The sequence below is a fragment of the Gorilla gorilla genome, chromosome 10 (assembly GCF_029281585.2).
Source record: "Gorilla gorilla gorilla isolate KB3781 chromosome 10, NHGRI_mGorGor1-v2.1_pri, whole genome shotgun sequence".
NCBI classification, from domain to species: Eukaryota; Metazoa; Chordata; class Mammalia; order Primates; family Hominidae; genus Gorilla; species Gorilla gorilla.
The window spans coordinates 45,341,931-45,359,110 of record NC_073234.2 but is presented as its reverse complement, the minus strand read 5'-3'; the positions used below and the strand labels follow the sequence as shown (position 1 = coordinate 45,359,110).

The 17,180-nt window shown below is 48.6% G+C and overlaps 1 protein-coding gene across 11 annotated transcripts in view; it reads left to right on the top strand.

Annotated features, from left to right (window-relative positions):
- Positions 1-700: 700 nt before the first annotated feature.
- IKZF4 (IKAROS family zinc finger 4) overlaps positions 701-17,180 on the top strand; it is a 31,693-nt gene continuing 15,213 nt past the window's right edge. For 2 of the 11 annotated variants that reach the window (XM_055359407.2, XM_055359406.2), the window contains exons 1-4: positions 702-1,751; positions 5,454-5,530; positions 12,431-12,485; positions 13,626-13,723. Coding sequence is in view for 7 of the 11 variants with exons in the window: in XM_055359399.2 (XP_055215374.1) it covers positions 1,046-1,202; positions 1,726-1,751; positions 12,434-12,485 (235 nt within the window). In the remaining 4 variants the exon portion in view is untranslated. Of the gene's footprint in view, positions 1,752-5,453; positions 5,531-12,430; positions 12,486-13,625; positions 13,724-15,747; positions 15,898-17,180 lie in introns of those variants that run through there. The other 9 variants (XM_055359403.2, XM_055359401.2, XM_031016650.3 and 6 more) reach the window with 9 other exon arrangements.

The following is a 17,180-nucleotide window of genomic DNA, read 5'->3' as shown; positions in this document are numbered from 1 at the left end:
GCAGGGACACCTACGTGATTGACCTCAGGATACCATGAAGAGAGGAGAGGTGACAAAAACATGTACCCTCCAACTCCTTTCCCCAACAGTTCCAATGCACTTGGCAGGAAAGGCAAAGGGTGCTAGGAGTTTAAAATCAATATTGTCTAAGGAGGTTGTGAAAGCAAAATAAATCTTGAGGCCCCAGAATCACTAAGCTAAAGGGAAAAGTCAAGCTGGGAACTGATTAGGGTAAACCTGCCTCCCATTCAAAGTCATCCCTCTGCTCACTGAGATAAATGCATACCTGATTGCCTTCTTTGAGCGGAATACAACCATTTGCCTCTTTTTTTTTTTTTTTTTTTTTTTTTGTAGAGACAGAGTCTTGCTCTGTCACCCAGACTGGAGTGCAGGAGTGCGGTGGCACGATCTCCGCTCACTGCAACCTCCGCCTCCGGAGTTCAAGCAATTCTGTCTCAGCCTCCCAGGTAGCTGGGACTACAGGCGCACACCGCCACGCCCGGCTAATTTCTTTTGTATTTTAGTAGAGATGGATTTCACCATGTTGCCCAGGCTGGTCTCGAACTCCTGAGCTCAGGCAGTCCGTCTGCCTTGGCCTCCCAAAGTGCTAGGATTACAGGCGTGAGCCACCAAGCCCGGCTTTTTTTTTTTTTTTTTTTTTTTTTTGAGATGAAGTCTCACTCTATTGCTCAGGCTGGAGTGCAGTGGCGCGATCCCGGCTCACTGCAACCTCCGCCTCCCGGGTTCAAGCGATTCTCCTGCCTCAGCCTCCCAAGTAGCTGGGACTACAGGCGCGGGCCACCACACCCGGCTAATTTTTTATTTTTAGTAGAGATGGGGTTTCACCACGTTGGCCAGGCTGGTCTTGGAACTCCTGACCTCAGGTGATCCGCCCGCCTCGGCCTCCCAAAGTGCTGGGATTACAGGTGTGAGCCACTGCGCCCCGCCCCATTTACCTCTTATCTACCTATGACCTGGAAGCCTCCTCCCAGCTTGAGTTGTCCCGCCTTTACATATATTGATTGATGTCTCTTGTCTCCCTAAAATGTATAACACCAAGCTGTGCTCCAGTCACCTAGGGCACATGTCGTCAGGACCTCCTGAGGCTGCGTTACGGGCGTGCGTCCCTAACTTTGGCAAAATTAAGTTTTGCCAAAAACTTCCTAAACTGAGACCTGTCTCAGATTTTTGGGATTCACAAGGTACAGAAGGAAAACTTGGCTCTAGGGCCTGACGTGCCAGGCCACATCGGGCGTCCAGCGTGTGCTTAGATTGCAAACTGGGTGCAGATTAAAGGCTAGTTTTTGGGTTACCTTCGGCAGGCGATGGCGCCTTTCGGACTTGAATCTTTCGGCGCTCGGCTACTCTCCCCTAGCTCCTCTCCCATTTTCCCCCAGCAGTCTCCCGGGATTGGGGACACTCGGTGTTCGGCCACGCCGCCTGTCGCCGGGTAGTGGGACCGGAAGTTGTTAGGGGGAGGGGGACGGCTGTGATGGGGGGGGATATTTGGGGGGGCAGGTCCCTTCTCAGGTGAAGCTGCTGATGGAGATGGAGCCGCCGCCACCGCCGCCTCTGAGCGCCCGGGTCCTGGCTCCGACCCGGCGACTGCCGCCGCCTCAGTGACCCCACTCCCCCCGCACTGGGCCGCCCGGGCCAGAGTGGGGGACCCCCGCCCCCTCGCCTCCCTCTCCCCCAACACTGTCCCCTCTCCCCAACCCCTCACAGCCTGCGCGCGCGCGGAGACACCTCAGGTGAGTGAGGGGCGGGGCTTGGTGGGGGTAAAGCGGGGGCGGGGCCTCGGTAGCCGGGGGCGGGGCCTGAGGGGCTCTGGCGTGAAGGAGTGGGGAGACTTGGGCGGGGGAAGGGGCCAGGCTGAGAGAGGGTCGCGGGTTGGATTGGGGCCGGAGGGGTGGAAGATGGCCGGGAGAGTTTGGCCCGAGGCCCCAGTATTAAGAGCGAGGTAGCAGGGACTCGGGGGCCCTAAAAAGGCGGGAGACAGATCAAGGCAGGGGGCCGAGGACAGGCAGGAGCTGCCAGGCGCGGGGCTCCTCCGTGGGGATGTGGCTTGGGTATACAGCAGAAGGACAGCGAGGAGAAAGGAGCAGCAGAGAGGGTATCTGAACAAAAAAAGCGAGGGACCCGGGTGTTGGGTCGAGGAATGCTGAAGACAGGAATCTGGGGATAAAGACGTAGGCCTAGGTGAGATCTGGGAGGCAATGAGCATATTGGGAGAAACACGTAGAGAAGAAACTTAGGATGGAGTGAAAAGTGCACAGTGTAGGGTGAGAGGTGTAGGGAACTTGGGAAGCAAGGCTGGGAAAGAAGAGATTCACTGCCTAAGAGCCCTAAGAAAGAAGTGCAACAGAGGAATCCCCAGGGCAGACACCCAGACGGGAGCTGCCAACTTGGGAAGCAGGCTGCCTGCTCCTGTGTACCAAAACAGCCCTCCCTGTACCTCCTCACACAAACCCCATCCCGTTATTTTCTTACCTCATGGCTGCTAGAGTTGTAGGTTCTCACTTTTTAAATTTTCTATATTATTTCTGTGCCTTTAAAAAAAATTATGACTAGTCCTTTCTGGGAACAGTGGAGTGTTTAATGGAACGTGGACCTTTCGATATGCTTATGAAATATTGTACCCCAATCCCCCTCCAAAGTCAAGAAGTTACGAACTCTGCTTCCAGGAAATTTTTTTTTTTTTTTTTTTTTTTTTTTGAGACGGAGTTTCACTCTTGTTGCCCAGGCTGGAGTGCAATGGCACGACCTCAGCTCACTGCAACCTCCATCTCCCAGGTTCAAGCGATTCTCCTGCCTCAGCCTCCCAAGTAGCTGGGATTACAGGCACCCGCCACCACCCCTGGCTAATTTTTTGTATTTTTAGTAGAGATGGGGTCTCACCATGTTGGCCAGGCTGGTCTTGAGCTCCTGACCTCAGGTGATCCACCCACCTCAGGTGATCCACCCGCCTCAGCCTCCCAAAGTGCTGGGATTACAGGCATGAGCCACCGTGCCTGGCCAGAAAATTTTTTGCATACCTTATTTCGCCCCATTCCCTTCTCTCATGAACAAAACTGTCTATTGTTGTTACTCTTGTCAACCCTCGCTTATATGTCTAGTAGTTCCTACTGTGCCTGTCTCCCCAGCCTGTGCCCTCGAAGCATCAATGGTGGGCATGGTATGTTCCTGACATGCTCACATGTCAGCTTTAGATGTTCCAACGTCATGGTCAACCAGATGACCATTGAAGCCTGTCTCCCCTTACTGATACTTGCTCACTTTGCCTGGGTGAAGATACATGTTCATATCCTTAAGGAAGCATGAAAATGTTATCTGACTACCTAGAATATTTCCACTTAACGATAACTCAGATTCTGAGGACAAGGCCAGATAAAAGGCCAAATCAGACAATCTTTGAAAGCATAGTGTTTCATTTGGTTGGGGTGTATGGTAATCCCTCACCTCCCCATGGACCTGCCAGTAGGTCCGTGAATCTTGCTTTATGGTTTGCAGGAGGACTTCAGCTTTCCCTACTAACAGCCTAAAGCCAGAGAATCCAGACAGACCCTTGGGTCATGAGAACAGTCAGATGAGTAGCTCCTGAGATAAAAATAAAATCTTAAAAGAAGAAAATAGCTTTACCATTGGGAAGCAAGAGAAGTTTCACTGGAGCTTCTGGGGTGGGCTTCAGAATGGTGAGAGCTGCCCTCATTTTGGCAGCTTCAGAATTATACCTTGCCCTAGTCAATAGAAGTTGATGTCTCAAACACAAAATATAATGTCTTTGTTGCCCACTGAGTGCAGTTAGTTAGTTGAATTGTAGCTTCTGGGCAATCCCCTTCCTCTGAGTAGGTTAAGGGTAAGGCATATTTCAGGACTTGGCTCAGAAATAAGTCCTGACTTTTTTCCAGTGAAAATGCAACTGAAAGTCTCTTTATGTCCTCTTAGTTTGAAATCTGCAGCTTGAACTTCCCAGCATGGGAGAAACTTATCCCACCTTTCACCGTACCCCCTGCCCCCCCACACACAGTAGTATCCACAAAGGAATTATTTTTTTCCCCAACTGGCCATCTCTCTCTCTCTCTCTCTCTCTCGCCACACACACACACACCAAAGAAAAAGAAAGATAGGTATTTCTAGCCTCGTTTTACTCTGTAGGAACAAATAAGAGTGTGGGACCCTGTGAGTGTGGACAATGCCACAAGCAGAGGGACTCCCTTTCTTTATTGGTCTGTTGACTCTGCTGAAGAAAGCTTTGAATTCCAGGCTTTGATTTGCTTCCTCTTCTTAGAAGAGTTATGGACTCTGTTCTGGAAACAGAGAGATAGGTTCAAAGTTTATCAGACAAAAGCATCTAAGAAAGGGTAGTGCTGATATGAATGACCTGGTCCAGCTGCGGGGAGGATCCACATTGTAGGCTCTGATGCAATACCTATGCTGGGGTAGTCCTCAAGCTAAGAGGCCGTTTCTACTTTAGAGACTTAATGACCATCTAGTTTGGTGTTTTCCTCAGGTCCATTATCTCTGAAAAGAGACATAGGAGGAAGAGGATTATTTATCCTCCCATCCATAAGCCTGTGTTTCCAGTTCAAGGATTTAGGTCAGCAAGACGCAGACCCAAAAACCATTCATTTAATAACCCAAGAAAGAAGGCAAGCAGGGTGGCCCAAATCTTCCAACTGGGGCAAGATTTAATATAGTGTTCCAGTGGAAAGAATCTTCTAATGGTAACTTGGACTCTACATGTCCTAATTCTGTTGTTAACGAGATTGGTGACTCTGGGCTTAGTTTCTTCTGTTAAAAACTAGGAAATTGTAGATCATCTCTCAACTCCATTTCAGCTCCAGGATTTCTCAGTTCCTGGAGTACCCGTGCCCTAGACACTCCACATGAAGAAGAGAGGCTTACCAAATTGGATTATCAGAGCAAGACTATTAGCAGAGAAGCCTGAAAACATCTTTCTGGCCCAAACAACAGTGAACTTTTTTGATCAGCATGTATTAGGGACTTTTGGGCACAATTGCAATCAAAGGCAATTGTTCCTGTCTCTTCTACATTTTTTTTGCTACTGTACCCTAGTCAGAATAGTTCATTGAGACTTCCCTGTAATTTCAAACTTCACTTGAGAGTGCTAACCCTGTTTTGGGCATCTTTGGCTTTAAAACTGATTATTATAAAACTCAAATTGAATTTCCCTGCTCTACTTTCTCCACCCCTGCCCAAACATACCACTGAACAGCAGTGATTTTGTGAGGCCTTTCTATAAACAGAGAGCTATACTTGGGGGTACACCCAAAAACCCCAAAAAGTATCATCTCCTATGTATCATATCTAGTGATTTAAAGTGTTTAGTTTGGCCCTTTTCCTTAGTTCCTTATGTCCTGAAATGAGACATGGGAGGGATAGGATTGTTTCTTCTCCCACTCATAAACCTTAGCCTTCTCTCTCTTCTGCAGTCTACATGGGAGGACAGAGAAGCGCAAAGAACAAGAGAAAAGATGCATCCATCTGAGATCTAAAAGGAGACAATGAGGTGATATTTTCCCCCTGCCCAGGTGTTGTGTTTTCAGCTCTTACCCCTTTTTATTTTAGAGACTGGCCATTCCTAGGATGACCTGGGAATTTATCCCCTCTGCACTGCTCCCCAAGCACTTGGATAATGAAGCTGAGCTGTCTTCAACTGTATTATATGTAGACAGAAGGTCACCATCTACAGCCTGGTGAAAAATGAGTCAGACCTTTCCACTGTAAAGACAAACACATGAGCTGAGCTAAGTAAGGTTGGTGGGTTTCCTTCAGAGAGCACTAGGTTGACCCTAAAAATAATTTCAGAGCTGCAAATTGCTTGATGTCTAGGTCTTTTTCCTGGAAAGGGGCTTGCAGACAGTGGCTAATTCCATACCTTTCCCTGGCCCCTTTGCGTCTTCTCCCTCCTCAATTATGCAAAGCTTTGATAGAGAGCAGAGCCAGCTATGTGATTTCAACATATTTTTGCTCAGATTTCACTCAGTTCAGGAAGACACAGACAGTAGAGGATGATGCTGTGGGTTTGCTCTACTTGTAGCACCTGAATGGCTCATACCCAAGGCACATGGGAAGTTCTGTCTTGTTAATAACTACTGCTCTCCACCGCAGAACCCAGGTACTAAGGGAAAGTGGAGAAAATTTTTCTACTTCTGCCTGTTATAGTTTGGGAATAATAACAAAAACATGGTATGGATCCTTGCCATTCTCTCTACTTTCACCCTCTTTCCCAACAATATTCTTCTCATGACCTTTTACCCCCTAGGCCACATTAAGCATGTGTTAAATGACTTTTTTTTTTTTTTTTTTTTTTTGAGACAGAGTTTTGTTCTTGTTGCCCAGTCTGGAGTGCAATGGCCCGATCTCGGCTCACTGCAACCTCTGCCTCCTGGGTTCAAGCGATTCTCCTGCCTCAGCCTCCTGAGGAGCTGGGATTACAGGCATGAACCACCACCCCTGGCTAATTTTGTATTCTTAGTAGAGATGGGGTTTCTCCATTTGGTCAGGCTGGTCTCGAACTCCTGACCTCAGGTGATCCGCCCACCTTGGCCTCCCAAAGTGCTGGGATTACAGGCGTGAGCCACCACACCTGGCCTAAATTACTTTTTTTTTTTTAGTGTCTCACTGTGTTGCCCAGGCTGGCCTAGAACTCCTGGCCTCAAGCAGTCCTCTTGCCTTGGCCTCCCAAACTGCTGGGATTACAGGTATGGGCCACTATGCCCGGCCTAAATTCCAATTTTAAAGTGTCACTGGATTAAACAGGATTCTTTAGAGTATTTGAAGAGTTTTAATCACTAGTGATGTCCATCTTATTTCAGGCTTTCAGAGCCACCACATAGAGAAAACCTGACTTTCTCACATTTTTGTCATCAATACTTAGAGCCGTGAGAATGTTTCTGGGGAAAGGGGGGTGGTAGATGATACCTGACCTCCTCTTGGAAATCAGACTCTGGATTGGCCCTCACTGCTGCCTGTCAGGGAGCCTGGTGGGAAATCTTCTGTCTAGAAAGGATGCCCATTCCTGTTCAAATGTGTTGTAATGTTGATAGGAGAAAGCCAGGGCCATGGAGGACTCTTGTTTATGCTAAGTGGATTCAAACAAATGGGGAAGAGCTAGGCACAGTGGCACATGCACCTGTAGTCCCAACTACTCATTAGGCTGAGGAAGGAGGATTGCTTGAGGCCAAGAGTTTGAGGCTGTAGTGTGCTGTGATTGTGCCCATGAACAGCCACTGCACTCCAGCCCAGACAACATAGTGAGATCTCATCTCTAGTAAATATAATAAATAAATAAGAACAGGGAAGAAAATTTGTGTCTCCAGAGATTACAATGACCAGCGTTTCCTCCCTCCTCACAGAGATATTCCTTTTGAATTGGAACACTGATTGTTTCTAGTTGCTTTGTATTCAGCTCAGAGCTGAATTTACAGTACATATGTGCCTACCCGCCGTCACTGAGTGACGGTTATGTTGCTTTATTTATTTATTTATATATTTAGTGACAGAGTCTCACTCTGCCACCCAGGCTGGAGTGCAATGGCGTGATCTCGGCTCACTCCAACCTCTGCCTCCGGGGTTCAAACGATCCTTATGCCTCAGCCTCCCAAGCAGCTGGGACTACAGGCACGTACCACCAAGCCCAGCTAATTTTTGTATTGTTAGTAGAGATGGGGTTTCGCCACGTTGGCCAAGCTGATCTTGAACTCCTGACTTCAAGTGATCTGCCTGCCTCAGCCTCCCAGAGTGCTGGGATTACAGGTGTGAGCCACCGCCCCCAGCCGACAGTTATGTTACTTTAAAGCTAATCTCCTTCCAAGATCTTTGATACAAAACTGTCTCATGTAACTAACTTCCCTCTCCTTATACCTCCTCCTCCTGCAATGTGTCTCCAATTGGCACTGCCTAATTTGACCCAGTTCCTCTAAGGAGACGCTAAGATCTGCCTGGCTGGTTAGGCAGGGGAGGAGGTGCTTTAAGGGGTAGAGAGTGGGAAGGCTGGGCGGGATGTGCTGTAGGGAGACTTGAGCAAAGAGTAAAGTACATCTGCTGATTTGCTCCTGGTTTGCACAGAAAACCAGGACTGAGAACAGCAGAGTTTCAATCCAATGCCCTCTCACTTCCAGGGTTACCAACTTGGTATTAAAACCAGCTGGAGAGCCGGGAGCAGTGGCTCACGCCTGTAATCCCAACACTTTGGGAGGCCGAGGCGGGCAGATTACCTGAGGTCAGGAGTTCGAGAACAGCCTGGCCAACATGGCAAAACCCTATCTCTACTAAAAATACAAAAATTAGCTGGGTATGGTGGCGCATGCCTGTAATCCTAGCTAATCAGGAGGCTGAGGCAGGAGAATCACTTGAACCTGGGATGCAGAGGTTGCAGTGAGCTGAGATCGTGCCACTGCACTCCAGCCTGAGTGACAGATCGAGACTCCGTCTCAAAAAAAAAAAAGAAAAGAAACAAACAAACAAAAACCCCCAGCTGGAGGCAGCTAAGTACAGCTAAGTACTGATTTTGCCCAAGATGTGTCACAGAGCACGTTAAGAGCAATTAAGCAGGAAAGCTCAGTTTACTGTTAGAAAGAAAGTCCAGTTCAGAAAACAACTCCTTCAGACCTTTCTGGAAATTGTTTTGGGGCCATCTGGGCAAAAGTCCAAGAATGAGATACACTTCCTGAGCCAGTGCTAGCTGAATGCTATGCTTCACCTGTTCTACCCACCTAGTGCTTGTCTAGCCCTTCATTCACACAGGCATTAGGCATGCTGCATGCACACAAACACACACACACACACACACACAAAATAATATGAGCATATTTCTTCCTGTACAGCCAGCTCGACTTGTTCTTCCTTTTTAAGTAACAGACCCCACTCCCACAGGGATCACACCAAAGGAAAAGATGACTTACCTGATGTTAGAACCAGGGAAAAGAATTAGCCGAGTGTGGTGGTCCATGCCAGTAGTCCCGGCTACTCAGAAGGCTGAGGCAGGAGAACTGCTTGAACCTGGGAGCCAAACTCATGCCACTGCACTCCAGCCTGGGCAACACAGCGAGACTCCGTCTCAAAAAAAAAAAAAAAAAAAACAGGGAAAAGCAAGAAAACCCATGAAGGCCTTGAGTAGCCTGGCTTTTGAAAGGTTTAATAGAAAGAGGACACCTCAGAGAGGCAGGCAACTTGTGTTCTTGTTCTTGTTCTTGTTCTATTCTCACCATGAACCTTGGGACAAGTAACTTCACTGCTCTCCGCCTCAGTTTCTCTCAGTTTCTCCAAGCAGAAAACAGGAAAATCCTGCTCACTCTTGCCTCTCCTGCATGGGGAGGTGTGTGAGGGAAGTTTCAAGTGGCACTTTGTGGGCTTGTTTTGTTTTGTTTGAGACAGAGTCTTGCTCTTGTCGCCCAGGCTGTAGTGCAATGGCACGATCTCGGCTCACTGCAACCTCTGTCTCCCGGGTTCAAGCAATTCTCCTGCCTCAGCCTCCTGAGTAGCTGGGATTACAGGCGCACCCCACCACGCCTGGCTAATTTTTGTATTTTTAGTAGAGATGGGGTTTTGCCATGTTGGCCAGGCTGGGCTCGAACTCCTGACTTCGTGATCCGCCCGCCTCAGCCTCCCAAAGTGCTGGAATTACAGGCGTGAGCTACCACGCCCGGCTTCAAGTGGCACTTTGAACTTTGCATTCTTTTTTTTTTTTTTTTTTTGAAATGGAGTTTCCCTTTGTTGACCAGGCTGGAGTGCAGTGGCGTGATCTCTGCTCACTGCAACCTACACCTCCCCGGTTCAAGCAATTCTGCCTCAGCCTCCCGAGTAGATGGGATTATAGGTTTGTACCACCACACCCAGCTAATTTTTTTGTATTTTTAGTAGAGATGGGGTTTCACCACGTTGGCTAGGCTGGTCTCGAACTCCTGACCTCAGGTGATCCACCCACCTCGCCCTCTCAAAGAGCTGAGATTACAGGCCTGAGCCACCAAACCCAGCCTGAGCTTTCCATTCATTTTGAAAAACACCAAAGGGCAATTATGAATCTAATGATTTGGAAATGAAAGGGCCCCTCAATACCAGACTGCCCTCCTTTATCTTTTGATCTCTATCTCAAGTTTTGTGGCTAGTTCCAGAGAGTCTGAGTTCTCTAACAACTGTGGACTTGGGCTCTTCTAATGATTGTTCCTAAGGGACCCTTCAAGGAACCACTTATTATTGTGTGGCTTGTTCTAGTGGTCCAGTCCCTAAGTTCAGTCCATCCCAGGAAGGATGTCAAGAAAAGAGGGTTAATAAACTTAGATAATTTTTTTCTCCATGCCCTGGCTTCCTAGGGAAATAGGGTTGATACTAGGAATCTCTCTGACAAAATGTAAGAGAGAATTGCTTTGTGAAGTGAAGGTAAGCCCATGTTTCAGGTTTTCTCATGAGCCTTCAAAAGGAGTCTCTCAACTCCAGACAAGAATTGGGTGGGGGTGGGGGGGCAGGAAAACAGATACTTTACTCTGTGTGCCTTCCTGCACCCCCCCACCCCCACCCCTACCTCTCTCAATATACCATTACAAGCAAACCAAATCTTTATCCATCTGCCTCAGTGAGATCCTTCAAAAAGACCAAGAATCCCCACAGCAGCTCAGACTGTTCCCTTGCCCCATTCTTGCTTCTGCCTCTGCCTCAGGGCGTTTAGTTTTCGTCAGATGAGTGGGGAATGCAATTTTCTTTTTTTTTCTTTTCTTTTTTTTTTTTTGTGACCGGGTCTCACTCTGTCGCCCAGGCTGGAGTGCAGTGGCAGGATCTCGGTGCACCGCAACCTCCACCTCCCAGGCTCAAGCGATTCTCCTGCCTCAGCCTCCCAAGTACCTGGGATTACAGGCTCATGCCACTACCGCCCAGCTAATTTTGTTTTGTTTTGTTTTTTTAAGAGACAGAGTTTCGCTCTTGTTGCCCAGGCTGGAGTGCAACGGCGTGATCTTGGGTCACCGCAACCTCCGCCTCCCGGGTTCAGGTGATTCTCCTGCCTCAGCCTCCCGAGTAGCTGGGATTACAGGCATGCGCCACCATGCCTGGCTAATTTTTTTTGTATTTTTAGTAGAGATGGGGTTTCTCCATGTTGGTCAGGCTGAACTCCTGACCTGAGGTGATCCTCCCGCCTCGGCCTCCCAAAGTACTGGGATTACAGGTGTGAACCAGTGTGCCCGGTCATAATTTTGTATTTTTAGTGGAGACAGGGTTTCACCATGTTGGCCAGGCTGGTCTTGAACTCCTGATTTCAAATGATCCACCCACCTCAGCCTCCCAAAGTGCTGGAATTACAGGTGTGAGCCACCATGCCGGCCGCAATTTTGGAGGTATGTAAATTTCCACCAGATACATTTTTTTTCTCTCCTCCCACAGGCTCCTAAAGAGATAATTCATTGCAACAAATTATCACTTTTAAGTGTTCTCAGTTCCCGATTGTTTAATACTCTACTGCCAATTACTGCTTGCCTTCCCTCAAATAGACATTAACCTTCATTTTAAACTCAGACTCCCCCCCCCCGCGCCCCCATCCTTTTTTCTTTTTTAAAATAAGCGTGGTAGAGTAATTGATGAGAGGGTGGGGAATAACCATTTACAGGTTTAACTTGTTTATTACACCTTCAGTAGAGGACTTATCACTGAACCCTGAGTGGGCTGCTCTCCTCCATCTTCTACTTTTCCTGTCACCCTCCCTCACACCACATACTCCAAGACAGAATCCCTTGAATGACTGAACCCAGCTTCTTAATACTACCCCCATCTTTAACTGAGGTATAGAGCCTCTAAGGGGCTGTTTCTTTGCCTCCTCAGGGATGAGGTGTAACCTCCACCTACATACACGGTCTAATCTCAAAATCAAGGTCCACTCTGGATTAAGATAGTGTTTCCACCTCAGAGGCTGGGGAGGCCTGCAGAAGTTGTAAATTGGAGGAAATATTGGGGTTTGTAAATCAGGGTACGTTGTCTTTCACCAGGACAAAGTGTAAGGTTTTTCTTGGAGACAGGGTCTCGCTCGGTTACCCAGGCTGGAGTGCAGTGGTAAGATCACAGCTCACTGCAGCCTCGACCTCCAGGCTCAAGTGATCCTCCCACCTCAGCCTCCTGAATAGCTGGGACTACAGGCACATGCCACGATGCCTAATTTATTTTTATATTTTGTAGAGATGGGATCTCCCTATATTGCCCAGGCTGGTCTCAAACTCCTGGGCTCGAGTGATCCTCCCACCTTCTTTCCAAAGCACTAGGATTACAGGCGTTGAACCACAGTGCCTGGCTAAGGTTTTTCTTCTTTAGGATAGTATCAGACCATGCTTAAGTGCTCCTTTAGGTTTCTTGCTAACTCAAGAATATTAAAGAAAAGCCTCCTCCCTTCCCAGAGCTATCTTCTAATAGCAGCTATTTTCTCTTTCAGCAGAATCTCTTTAAAATGGACATAGAAGACTGCAATGGCCGCTCCTATATGTCTGGTATGCCTTCTGTGTGTTCTGTTTGTTAGGGGCTGGAAGCAGACACTCTCCTGTAGAGCAGAGCAGAGAGCCTTCAGCCTAGGCACACAGCCTCTAAATGTCCTAGTCACACAGCTAACACTCATGCTTGGTGGCCCTTGGTAGTGTGCAATTATTTTGGTGATCTTACATTCCCTAAATAGTAATTTTCTTTTCCAGACTTCTTGGGGTATAGAGGAAGGGAATAGGAGGGGAATATGAGCAGACATCATTAGAAGAATAATTTGAAGCAAATAGATGGAAACAAGATGTGGTTCCTTCTCCTTTGCTCTGAAGTCACCAGCCAAACATGAAATCCTGTTCTATCCAGATAGAGTGGCACAAAGTTTCAAAGCTCAAAGGCCTACAAGGGCCAGGTAGTCATGTGAATGAGTGAAGTAAGGTTAGGATAATAAGCAGAAAAGAATGGTGGGGGCTGTCATGAAGTGGAGAACATATGTCCCACGTAAAGGGACAGCAGCTTTCAGTGTCCACTAGAACTTGTCATGCAGGAATGTGTATCTAGTGTGGCCAAAACTTCTAAATTTTTAAGAGATACCAGAAATCCAAATTTTTATATGAAATGTCTCCATTTTAAAATAATGACTCAAGGCTGGGCATGGTGGCTCACGCCTGTAATCCCAGCACTTTGGGAGACAGGCAGATCACCTGAGGTCAGGAGTTCGAGACCAGCCTGGGCAACATGGTGAAACCCCCTCTCTACTAAAAATACAAAAATTAGGCCAGGCACGTGGCTCACGCCTGTAATCCCAGCACTTTGGGAGGCCGAGGTGGGCAGATCACGAAGTCAAGAGATCAGGACCATCCTGGCCAACATGGTGAAGCCTCATCTCTACTAAAAATACAAAAATTATCTGGGCGTGGTGGCTCACGCCTGTAGTCCCAACTTCTCAGGGGGCTGAGGCAGGAGAACCCAGGAGGCGGAGGTTGCAGTGAGCTGAGATCATGCCACTGCACTCCAGCCTGGCGACAGAGTGAGACTCTGTCTCAAAAAAAAAGAAATAATAGAAACCAAAACTGGGTTTTGATGTGATGAGTATCCCTATCAGAAACCCAAGCACCATTGTGGAAATGACCTATAGCTTATTTTTTACTCTAAAGTAGGACCAATGAAGGAATTATTGGCATGCACTAAAGGAGATAGCAAGATGGGTCAGACACACATATGAGAGTCATTGGCAACACCCGGGTAATGTAAGGTAAGATGTTGACTCTGACCCCTTTCTTGTTTAAGGAGGGAAGGAGTTGGAATGGGTAAAGGCATTCAATATCTGCCACATGCTTGACAGAATGACAGGGATCAGGTAGACTCATTTAATTGGAAGAGACTTTATTAGAACAAAAGTCATGGCCTTGTGAGGAGCGAGCCAGTCCTCCTACCTCCTGCTCAGTTAAGCCTATTCAGAAAACCACTACTGAGCAACAAGTACACTTGGGACCCTGCTTTAGTGCTGGGGAACACTCAGATGGATAAAATCCAGTCCCTACCATAAAGCAGGCAAATGAGAAACTACAAATCCCGTGGAGCTCTTTTCAAACCTGTTTATGGAGAATATTGGATACTCATGGAGGTGATTTGCTTCACCATGCTATGAAACCAAGTTTTCCCTGCTTTCAGCAGATTGGCATGTCCTAGATAAGAAGTGGCCTCTGCACAGGATGGTTTTTGAATGGAAGTGGAGGCCAGGAACTCCTCCTCTGTACTTTGAGAATTTTAGATGTCAGCAGCTACCTTAGAAAGGGAAAAGGGAAAGTCAAAGTAAGGCTACCATTAGCCCTGAAAAGTACCCCTCTTAGGACTGGGCATAGCTGCGCTCATCACTGACCCATCTCTCCTGGAAGAGTCATATGGAAGCAGAGGGAAAGGCTGCAGCATGCAGCCCTCCCGAAGCACGCTGCGGGCCTCCACAGGCCATCATAGTTCTTCTGCTCCACGCCAGGTGACCTTCCCTCATCAGGCCACTTGATGAAAAGGGTATCTCTCCTGTTCTTCCAAGAGATTTGAATTCCTCACAGAATGTGATTCAGAAAATCCATCTTTTCTCCCCTTTTCTCTTTTTAAAGGTACAGATCATTCCCTTCTGGGGCAGGGAAAAGGGGGAGATAAGCAGGAGTCTATTAATTTATGGCACAGATAACCACCCCCTCCATTTTCCTATCTTTCAAGGGAAACAGAGTTGCTGAAACCCAGCTCCTGCCATTAATTGACTGAGCAGGGCTTGCCCCAAGTTTTCTGAGACTGTGAAATGTTTTAGAGAACTTTAGTAGAAAGGGATTCAGGGGTAGGCAGCCCGAAGTTTCACAGCCCCTCCCACCCCCAAATTCTTGGAATCAGAAAATGTAGTCTTCCAAAGTAGGTCAGTTTGTCAGTGAGCAGCTCCTCTGAAAGGGAAGGGAGCAGAGGCCTTGTCCTGATAGAGGGCGGATTCATCCAGGGCTTTCGGCTGCTGGGGCCCCAGGGGCACAGGAGAGGGGAGAGGTGGGGAGACCGTACCAGCCTTTTTGCCCGGGATCTGAAAGGTCTCAGGGCCACGGAGCAACACTAGCCTGACACCAGACTCTGCTGGGCCCTCTCACTGCTGGAAAGGAGGAGGCTGTCAGTCCCCACATCTAGAGAGCAACCTTCCTCCTGGAGGAGGAGGGAAAGAGTTTGGTGGGGGAGGGGCTTTCTGCCTCTCTCAGAGCCTTGAAGCTGTCCGTGTCCTGGGCCCCATGACCTCTGGGGCCTTGGCTTCCCCAGCTGGCAGAGGATTGGGCCTTCCCTGGGCCCCCCCCCTTTCTCCCTCCCACCCGCAGGCCCATCCATCTCTCTCTCTCTCTTGCACACACTCTTGCCTCTCTCAGGCATTTGTTGTGCAGTTCCTCTTTGTCTGCTGGGCACGAGGGGCAACAGCATCTGCCTTTCCCTCCCTGTGCACACACCCACCACCCACCCCCTTCACTGTCTTGGAAAAGGGATGCTGTAGCCTAGCATCTCCCCCACTGTATACACATATACATTCTCTCCAGCCCCCTCCCCAAGCACATCCAAGCGTGCTCTCCCCTCTCCTTCTCTCCCTCTCTCCCTCTCTCTCTCTCTCTCTCACACACACACACACACACACACACACTCAACACACATACACCCTGGGCTGAGCTGCTCTTGCTGGCTGCAGCCGTGGGCCTCTGCTCACCGTGCCGCTGCTGCTGCCTGCGAAATGACGGCGGTTCCCCTCACTTCCAGGAATCCACGCTTCCTGGAAGGTGAGTGGCTGGGCTCACCCCTGCCTGCCACTGAGACGCAGACATGCATACACCACCCGCACTCCCTCGCCGTTTCCAAGGCGGCGGCCGCGTTCGCACCCCAGGGTCTCACCGGCAAGGGAAGGATAATGTAAGTTCAGGCAGAAGGCGGCTAGTGGAGGGAGGAAGGGGGGTGCTGGGGCTAGGGAGCCAATTCAGTAACTACTCCCAAGCCTGAGGAGATGGAGAGGATGGGGGCTGTGTGTGTGTGTGTGTGTGTGTGTGTGTGTGTGTGTGTGTAGCGGGGGAGGGGGCGTTCCTCCTTATACTTGCGGAGGATGGGAAAGGGTGTTTGGTGTTGCTAAGCAAAGACGGCGACTTGGACAGTGGGAGCCTATGGTGACATCTTGATTAGGCCTTGGGGATAGAGGTAGAGCTGCCTGGGGTGAAATGCCGAGACAGGCCTGGGTGGGAAGGGGTAGTGGAGAAAATCAAGGTAAGGAAGAGGAGCCTTGGCAAGCAGATGCCTCAGCCTGGAACAGAGATCTGAGGGGCCTCAGCTTCCTCCCCACAAAAGAGCTGAGGATGGGCGTCTTTCTTTGCTCTTGTACCCACTATTCCCTGCTAGCAGGCTAGGATCCTGCCACCCTGGAGCCCATGGTCAAGAAAGGGAAAGCAGTTATGATGAGGTGCCTTGCAGAGAAGTGTGGAGGTTCTCCATGTTCTCCAAGCTCATGGCTATTCCCTAGATGTAGCCACTATTTAAAGGTCTCAAGGAAAGGCAGCAGGAGTGGAGGCTAGCCTCCTTTAACATATGAAACACCTTTAGCTTGTGGCCTGTTTCCCAGTTCCTTTCTCTCCCTCCTGCTTTTCAGCCTTTACCTACCTCCCAGTTCCTCTGATGTGAACCTCATGATTTGGCTTTGCCCTCTGGGGGTTCAGCCAATCTATGATGACGTTGAGCAAGAAAATTTCTCAGAGACCTAAGAGCAGCCTTAATTCTTGGCTTTGACAGTCTGGGATTTCTTGGGAGTCCCAGACTTTTGAAATTCCCTCACTGGGGTTTCTGGGGCTGAGAGAGGAACTGTTAAACTTCCTAAATCTTACTCTAGTCCCCTCACCCCTGAGTTAGAATTCAAAATCCTTGGTGCCCAAGAAAGCCTTTCTGACTCCTGAAACAGATTCATTATACATATATTTTAGCCCCATGAAAGTAGACTTGAGCCTGTTTTTCCCCTTACCTTAATCTTAGGGAGGGCAACAGCATCAAAGAGCCTCTTGAATTACTGCTGTGACTCCTGCTTCTCTTCCTGTTTCTGGGCCTTAATTGGGAAAGCCACAAAGGATGCTTTCCCCTCAGTGTTTCTAAGTGTACTTTTAAATATATTTTCCTCCACATAGCAAGTCCCTGGCCTCAAGAGGCAGCCTCAGCCG